At 49.0% G+C, this 9429-nt stretch overlaps 1 protein-coding gene across 1 annotated transcript; it reads right to left on the reverse strand.

The window, feature by feature from the left end:
- Positions 1 to 1357: 1357 nt before the first annotated feature.
- On the reverse strand, positions 1358 to 8730 carry LOC138166744 (uncharacterized). The gene is made up of 2 exons (XM_069095247.1): positions 8035 to 8730; positions 1358 to 2638 (listed from the first exon to the last, which is right to left on the reverse strand). Exons 1-2 carry the CDS (start codon positions 8036 to 8038, stop codon positions 2013 to 2015), a joined length of 630 nt encoding a protein of 209 aa, XP_068951348.1. The 5' UTR covers positions 8039 to 8730; the 3' UTR covers positions 1358 to 2012.
- Positions 8731 to 9429: the final 699 nt, after the last annotated feature.

Consider the following 9429-nt stretch of genomic DNA (forward strand, 5'->3'; position numbering starts at 1 on the left):
AACATTGCATGCAGTATACTGTATTGTTTGAAGAGTAACTGTGGATGATTAAGCTAATCTGAGTAACATAATCATTCAAATAAGCTACAAAGGACTTATGAAGGAAAATGCTATTCACCTTCAGAAAAATAACTGATATGTGTAAGTCTGCATTGTATGGTTATAATATAACAAAAATAAAAAAAATCAACAAAAATATTTTTGATAACTGCATTTCAATGTAAGCAGTTTCCTTGTAATCCTATGTATTTTATCTTATTCATCGAAAAACACTCTGAGAAGAAGTCTATAGACTTCACTAAATGGCTAAAGGGGTCCATGATACACAATATGTTAAGAACCCCTGTACTAGACACACTGAAGACAGGCAACCTCAGGCTTCTACCAGGGCACTGACCTTTAGAATCCCACAGAGAGCTAAGCCTTAGACGAACTTCATGAGGATTCCACAAAGGGAGAAAAAGACGTCTAATAATAAAGAGCTCTGAGTTTACCCTTTGGCTACACAAACTCTAAATCTGATCCCACTTTCCAACAAGGAACCTTGTGTATGCAAGGGAACCAAGTGGCTTTGGTTTGGGGGGGGGGTGGTAGTAGTAGTGGTAATAACAACTGTCCTTAATTATACTTGCTTAATAAACACCTCTTTGTAAAAACTAACTCTGTCAGGTAAAGTGGTCATCAATAAAGAGCCCACTGGATAAAAGCTTGTAAGCAACTGTGATACACACACACATATATGTCTGTGTACACACATATGTATATATGTATGTGAATATTTCTTTAACATATAATTTCATTTATACTTTATATATACCATATAGATGTGTGTATACACACACACACACATAATTCCAACCTTCTCAAAGTTATCCTTAGAATCTGAGAGGAGAAGCAGTCAGTTGCCCCAGGGAACCAGAGCTTGGGAGTTGGGAGAGTGGACTCAGACTGGGTGCTACAGAATCATAAATTTATAGCTGGAAACAACCTTAAATGTCATCTAGTCCATTGATATCATTTCACAAATTAAGAAAATAAGGCCCAGAGCAGAGGAATGATGTGCACATGGACACAGAGCTAGTAAGTGGCATAGGTGCCATTCACTGTATTCGTTGGTTTTGTTAAATTTTGTCTTTGTTACAAGAGAGGACTCATTTGGTTGGGCATGGGGACAGTTGATCTAAAAACAAATGGAAAAACAAAAGCCAGCACTAAAACATTTTCTCTTTTTCTAAAGAAGGAAAAAAAAAGAAAGCATCCCAATCAGAAAGAAATACATCCCTTTTGGCTACTCTTTGGTTCATGGTACTCACATGGTAACCAGTTGTTGCGGGCGTTTGCCCTCACAACAGATCTAGACGACTAGCCCCACGGCCCTCTCACTTACCCATCCCGGGTCTTCGGTCGTCACCGGCCCCTCACGGGGAAAAAACACCAGACAGAAGGCGGAGGAGTGAAGCGGGGTGGTTTATTCTTCAACAGTTACATGGCGGAGAGAGAGAGAGAGAGAGAGAGAGAGTGCCCTCTCACACAAGAAAATATATAGCGAATCCGAGCCAATCACATCGCAGTTTTACATTTATGGCCTCATATGGTGATCACCTCATGGCCTTATATGGAGATCACCCCATCAAGCTTATACATATTCATTTAAGCAACCATGGCACTGCCCATAAACCCCTCCCCCTCCCCCATCAACTCCCCCTTTTTCTTTAAAGCAAACGAAAATCCTATATGCCAAAAGAATCGGCAATGCAAACTGCTAAACTTCTCGCTACAGGCGACACAGGTGACCATGCTTCTTGCCCGAAGGACCACGGAAAAATCCCATTACCACTCAGGGGTCCTGTCCCAAGGACTCTGACGTGCGGTGCGGGGGCCTCTGGCTTAGGTCACCTCCGATTCACTCAAACCTTACCCGTCCTAGGACACCGACACCCTGGGTCCTGTCTTAGGCGGCTGAGGAGGGAGGAGTTGCCCGTCATGGAGTCACCCCCGTCTTACCCCAGGTGTCACACGTCCTCCATGGCCTGGAACCATACCTGAGGATCTCCCCCCTCTTGGAGGGTAAAAAGGGCCTGTTGGGTCAGAAGCATGTAGCCATCCTGACGGCGCCGTAGCTTGCAAACACAATACAAAAGCAAAATAATTACAAGAACAAACACCACGGTGGAGGAGGTTAAGCCTCCCCACTGTGAGAACCAGGTTGTAACATCATGCAGCCACTTAGACAGTCCGGAAAGAACGGCAGGATCGACAGAGGTGGAATTCACCGATGCAATAGCCAGTCTTAATTGTCTTATCTTCTTGCTTGTAAAGTTGAGGCGGTCAGACCACACAGCCTCTTGAGGAAACAGCCCGACACATGGTGACAGTTCCGGATCGACTGTGGGTGTGATTTGAAAACATAACGTCCCATTAAGTAATATTGTCCTGTTACTTTCCACCGGCCTAGTGTCGTTGTTGAGGTGCAGAACAGGGAGCTTAAGGGTGTTGTTAACTGTAAATAAACGAGGAAAAACTTGTGCCGAAGAAGTCACAGGCATGGGTCTCGGGAAGGTGGAAAGCAGTCCCCAGCGTAATTCCGTCACGGCATTCTCAGCAAGGAGACCCAAGATGAGGAGGGTGAGTCGACAATCTGAAAGATAAGAAGAACAAGAATTCTCCTCACCCCCCAACCTGTCGGGGGTGGTGCCTTAATCAAGATCCCTAACTTTGTGAAGGGGCACCCATTGCTGTACCGCTGTTGGGTCATTATTTGGAAAAAAGGAAAGGTGGCCGGGCCTTCTTCCAACCACTTTTACAGGGCCGTGCCATTGGCCCTCCTTATCCTGCCACATTACCCTGGAACCGGGCAGTGCTCGGCTAGGTGTGGGGAGGGTCAATGGAGAAGAGGTGGTGTTCTCACCGGAGGTGCTCCAGAACCTCATGGCGGCAGTGGTGCCGTCATCTCTAACTTGCAGGAAATTTAAGGTAAAGACAACCTGGGCCAACTCTTGACGAGTGACCGACCTGCATATTCCCCCTTTCTGTTTAAACAGGGCGGTCTTAAGTGTACGGTTTGCCCGTTCAACAAGGGCTTGCCCGGTAGGGTTGTAGGGGAGGCCTGTAGCATGTTGAATAGAAAATTCAGTACAGAACAAGGCAAAAGCCTTGGAAGTATATGCCGGGCCATTATCAGTCTTTAAGGCTAATGGCACTCCTAGGATAGAAATCATTTCATAGAGATGGGCAATAACAGCTCTGGTTGACTCACGGGGCTGCAGGGAAGCAAAGACAAAAGATGAGAAGGTATCAACACAAACATGGATAAACTTAGAGCCAAGATGTGTAACATCCATTTGCCAAAGCTCATTGGGGGCAGTACCTCGGGGGTTAAATGCGTCCTCCTTAATGCGAGGGCGGAAGGGGGCACACACAATACATGACCGGCAATAAGTCTGGCCTCGCTCTTCGGCACACCATAAAGAGCCCTAAGAGACCGAGCTGAGATATGGAACTTAGCATGTGCCAACTGTGCAGGGGAATCTTTCGGGGGGAGAGAGGGTGGGGAAAGGCTAACTGCGTGGAGGGCCTGGTCCGCTTGTGCGTTCCCAGAGTAAATGGGACCCACAGCAGTAATGTGCGACCGAACATGCAGCACATAAAGAGGGTGGCGCCTAAGATGAAGAAGCTCCTGAACCTCTTGAAGGAGCCTCAAGACCGCAGTGCGCGGAGAAATATACGCGGAAGGGAGGCGGGGCAGCATGAGGGCGCAATATTGGCTGTCTGTAATCAAATTAAAAGGAACATCAGCATATAGCCGAAGGGCTTGTTGCACAGCAAACAGCTCATTCTTTTGGGTGGATGTATATGGAGTATTGAAAAGCCAGGTGTGGGGAACACTCGGATCATGAACTACTGCGCGGCGGTCCTTTGTTGCATCAGTAAAAACATTAGGGCCCTGCACGGGCACGCCAGACACCACCGGTATAGGGGGTCTCAGCTCCAAAGAGGCAAACATACGGAGCAAAGCAGGGCGAGAGACCTTACAAGTCCTCACCGAAGTCAGAAGGGTCGCCCAGGACAGGGATTCCTGGGCTAAAGTCATGGCAAGCTCCGGGGAAATGGAGCAATTCAAGGCAAAGTCGCACCCAAACAGGCAACGACAACGATGTAAAGCCTGAAGGGCAAAAAGGCAATAAGCCTCCCATTTATCCACCAGGGACGCCTTGCTCACCTTTGGGTATAACCACTCTAGACATCCCTGCTTTTGGAACAGGCAGCCCCACTGTGGGCCGCTGTCACTCAGTACTTGGAAATAAACTGGAGAGCCGGGAATGTAACGAGTCAAGGTGGTCTGGGCCCTCTTCAGAACCTCCTCGACTGCCTGAACCGCCTCTGGAGTCCAACTCCTAGGGGAACTCAGCGAAGAGTCTCCTCGGAGCAGCTCATACAAAGGTTGCATCACACTGGCAGGCAAGGGGGCTGTGGCTCTAATCCATTGGAAGGCGCCAACCAGCCTCTGGAAGTCATTCAAGGTCTTATAAGCCCTCAATTTGATAGGAGGCAAGGTCCTTTGAACAGCACTAGCAGTAATCCTGTGTCCCAAATACTCATAGGGGGGGTGCCTCTGTACCTTCTCGGGAGCTATAACAAAATTCTGTTGAGCCAATGTCTGCATCATGAAGGAAAGGCATTCCTGTACCTTTCCAGCTGTAGGGCCAGCAACAAGAATATCATCCATGTAATGGATAATTATGAACTCTTTGTATTGATCCCTAATTGGCTCCAAGATCTGGGCGACATAGAACTGGCAGAGGGTAGGGCTATTAGCCATTCCTTGGGGCAAAACCTTAAACTGAAACCTCTTAGAGGGAGCCTGGAAATTTATAGAGGGTACAGAAAAGGCAAATTTCTCCCTGTCCCCAGGGTGTAGGGGAATGCTGTAAAAGCAGTCCTGGATATCAATGACTGCGATATGCCAATTTTGGGGAATAGCTACGGGAATAGGCAAGCCAGGTTGCAATGAGCCCATCGGGAGCAAACAGGCATTTATAGCTCTGAGGTCTACAAGCATCCTCCATTTTCCCGATTTCTTCTTAATGACAAAAACTGGGGAATTATATGGGCTAAAGGAGGGTTCAATCCTATCATTCCGCAAAAGGGAGCCAACAATTTTTTGTAAAGCAGTGAGCTTCTCGGCTTTAAGGGGCCACTGCTCAACCCAGACCGGGCGGTTATTCGTCCAGGTCAGTTTCGGGGCGAAGCTCAAATCTAGAGTGGTCCCTATCCATTTCCCGGTAAGCAGTCCGGGGTCACTAAGGAGAGTTGCATTTGCGCAAGGACATCCCGCCCCCACAGAGCATAAGGCAGCTCGGGGAGACACAAAGGAGTGAACCTGCCTGCATTATCATCCACCGACCACGAGAGGGCACGAGCCGATCTCTGAGCTCTCTTGTTCCCCCCCACTCCCTGGACCGGCGTGGATGCAACCATCAAGGGCCATTCTTTCCTCCACTGATCCAAATTAATGACTGAACAATCAGCCCCCGTATCAATGATCCCTAAGATCGGATAATTCTCAACATGAATAATCAAAGTGGGACGGTTCAAAGTGATGGAACGAGCCCAATTCAATTGGCAAGGATGCTGGGATGAGGGGCCGAAGGGAAACGCCTTAGCAATGATCTGATCAGCCCGTATGGAAACGGGGGTGCAGTGTGGATTAAACAGGGTCAACATTGCCTCCATATCCTCTGCTACTTGGGTGGGGACCTCAAAGTCAGGAGAGCCTTCTAGGCCGGTCACTACAGCTGGGTGGAAAGGCAACTGGGCAGGGACTGTTATCGCCTCTCCAGGGGGAAGTGTAAAGATGGAGGGTTGTTTTCCAGGAGAGGCCCTGACTCTTACAAACTGAGGATAATTGCCGCTTAACGAGGATGGGGGAGGGGCCCTGCGGCTGGGCCCCTCCACCCGCCGTTTCCCTGCGGTTGAGATCCGGGGGAGACCCCGGTCTCCAAAGGGGCTTGTTCGCTGCCCTGTTTATTCTTGGCGCGACAAAACCGCGCTATGTGGCCAAGGCGTCCACAGTTAAAACACTTAGGAGGTGTTCCCCTGGAGGTGGCTTTGCACTGGGCCTTATAATGGCCGTATTGACCACATTGAAAACAAGCCTGCCTGCCGGGACCTTTCTGGGCTGACGAGCTGAGTTGTTGTATAGCCGCCAAGAGGCTCTGTTCCCTCTCTGTATTCGAGACTGTCAATTTTTCCAGCGCCTGTACAAGCTGGCGGTCCCTATCCTGGGCAGTGCAAACCAACTGTGCAATAGGATTTTCCGGGGGCAGGTCCATTAACTTATCTATGACGTCCTCCAAGGGGGCCTCCGATGGCAGGGATGCCACCGCAGCTGCCTCCCTGGAGCGCAAGCCTTCCTTAACCAACTGCTTAATGAGTATGTCCATCCCAGGGCCGCTGCCTAGGGTCCTATGGACCGTCTCCTGAACTTGGTTAACAAAAGAAAGGGGGGTCTGATCAGGTCTTTGTTTCAGGCCAACTAATTTAGGGCCCCCTGTCATACCCTTGGCAGAAACCTTCTCCCAGGCCGCTATGTGTGCGGCCTTGACATCATCTAATTCTAACTGCCCATAGGCTGCCTGCACGGCCGGGTTGGAAAAATGGCCAGTGCCACAAATTAAGTGCTCAGTGTCTTGAGGGGCCCTGCCGGGTCTAAGTCGGGCCAAATGCCTGGCCTCCCTCTTCACTTGTGCCTGGAAGGCAAGATGCATAGCAGGGTCTAGACAGGACATAGCTAGCTCGTCAAAATCCCCCGGGGTCCAGGAGTGAGCGGTCACTAGGTTCATAAGTAGCCTCCTAACATAAGGTGAAGAAGGGCCATACTTAGTCACCGCCTCTTTGAACTCTTTCAGTGTCTTATATGGGATGGGAGAATGAGTACGCTGACCCGTAAGGGGATCAGTCAAAATGGGATAGACATCCCAAGAGGCGAAGTCCACCTCCGCGCCTGCCTCCGCCGCCACACGGAGGCTCCGCCTTATTAACCCCTCTCCCTCCCAAATATTCGCCTCTCGCCCTTTCTCATAATGAGGAGGCGGGGGCGGAGGGCAGGGAGGGGTGACATATGCGGAACTAGCAGCGAAAGACCGGGCAGGACAGTAATTGCCTGGCAAACAGGAGGTGCTTGGTGGCAAGGCGGAGGTAAAGGGCGCGGAAGCGGGGAGCACGCCCCCTGCATCCGTTTCCCCTTTGTTCTCCCGTCTCTCCCTCCTCTCCCTACGTGAGGGAGTGCCCTTCCGGGTCCTTCTTCTCTCCCTCGATCCCTGGGCGCCCTCTTGGCGCCCACTCCTTTTACCTTCATCTTCCCCTTCTGAACTGCTAGCGGAACTATCCGCCGCCTGATTCATTACCACAGCTCTTAAGTCCTCCCACGGATATTGACCGAAGCCCCCTGGGTCCTTCAATTCCTTATTCTTTCCTTTTTCTGACTCTAAATCTGACCCGGCTAATGAGGAGCCCACCTGTGTGGCCAAGGACCGGGAAGCGGCAATCGGGGAAGGATTCAATGCCGCATCCACTATCTTAAAAACCGAAAAATCAGTGGGTGTCAGCGAACCAGGGCAGCCATTCTCAAAAGCTGCCATCTGCTGTCCCACAACTCTCCATCTATCGGCCTGTATGCCGACATGCCTGACCCAAGGGCATATGTCCCAGATCTTATCTATAAACTCCCTACAGGTCTTAATGGGGATTTTTGCCCCCCTTTGGGCGCAGAGCTTATAAAGTTGCGCCGCTATCACCCCCTTCTCCTCCGGCCTAAATACAGGGATACTATGCCCTGTTCCCATCCTATCCTCTTCCCGAGGCTACCGTGGCCTCGAGGCTGTCTGGCGACTGGAGCAGACCAGCTGCGTCCAGCAGACCGTCCGCCAGCTAGTCGTCCCGAAGGGTCAGCCCCACGTTGGGCGCCAGAATGTGTTGCGGGCGTTTGCCCTCACAACAGATCTAGACGACTAGCCCCACGGCCCTCTCACTTACCCATCCCGGGTCTTCGGTCGTCACCGGCCCCTCACGGGGAAAAAACACCAGACAGAAGGCGGAGGAGTGAAGCGGGGTGGTTTATTCTTCAACAGTTACATGGCGGAGAGAGAGAGAGAGAGAGAGAGAGCGCCCTCTCACACAAGAAAATATATAGCGAGTCCGAGCCAATCACATCGCAGTTTTACATTTATGGCCTCATATGGTGATCACCTCATGGCCTTATATGGAGATCACCCCATCAAGCTTATACATATTAATTTAAGCAACCATGGCACTGCCCATAAACCCCTCCCCCTCCCCCATCAACCAGTCATCTACCTCAATCCATAGCTCAGAAACCTTAACTGAATCACCTTATCCAAGTCAGAACAAAACAGAAGACATAATGATGAAGCAAAGGGCATGTTCTTGCAGAACTCACAGTAAACAAGAGAAAAATCTCTCTCCACATACCCAGTGGTGCAGTCTCTTTCACAACTCACATTCCTAGGCTTGTATCCTTCATGGGGCACCTCTCCTCCTCTGAAGTTGCTTCCCTGAAGAGCTGTTGACATCATCTGTTGGGTTGCTTCCTCCATTGAGCTTGAAGCTGCTGATGTCATACGCTGGACTGCATTATCCACTGAGATACTATTATCATCTATGGCTTCTCCACTGAATTGCAGCTATTAGGGTTCTTCCCCCAAAGAGGAGTATTTATAACTCTCAGGACTGTTTCTCCTCTTCCTGTAGACCCATATCCAGAAAACACAGCACAAGTCTTTATGTCAGATTTTAGTGACTCTCTTCTCTCAGCAAGAACTCTCCATATCTGCTTAATATTTCTGTTGGGATAAGTACATTCCTTTCTATAACATCACAGCCCTGACATCTACTATCAATAATGCCTCTAAGGGGCACAAATTTTTTTTTTTTGCAGGGCTCCTATCTATATAAAAATGTGATTTAAAATGTATTACAAAATTCGTGGGCCCATATGAGGCATACTGATTTATCAATGAAGATTTAGAAGAATGGGAAGAGAAGAATTTACCTATTTGTTTATTGTCCATTCTGTGTATGTGAAGATTTTTTGTGAGTCAATGCTCTACCTTTTTGGGTTCAGGCCTAAGGACCATCTCTCCATGTTTTCTACTATCAAATTCACCACTCTAGGCAAATTTCACATCTTCTACCTTGAGAAAAAGGTAGCAGATATTGTTGGTGGGTCCTTTTCATAAGAAGCATTATCTTTTAAAACACTAAACAACAGAGTCAAAACAGCTGTCAAAATTTGAATGACTATTGTTCACTTAATTTACTCACATTACTGTGTAGCTTATATGACTGCTGAGGGTTAAGGAGTGAGTCCTCTCACCCATCTTCCTGGCTAGTTAAAATGCTATTCATCAG

The sequence above is a fragment of the Petaurus breviceps genome, unplaced genomic scaffold (assembly GCF_028583685.1).
Source record: "Petaurus breviceps papuanus isolate PSGF00001 unplaced genomic scaffold, PetGlider_PUasm1.0 225, whole genome shotgun sequence".
Lineage (NCBI taxonomy): Eukaryota > Metazoa > Chordata > Mammalia > Diprotodontia > Petauridae > Petaurus > Petaurus breviceps.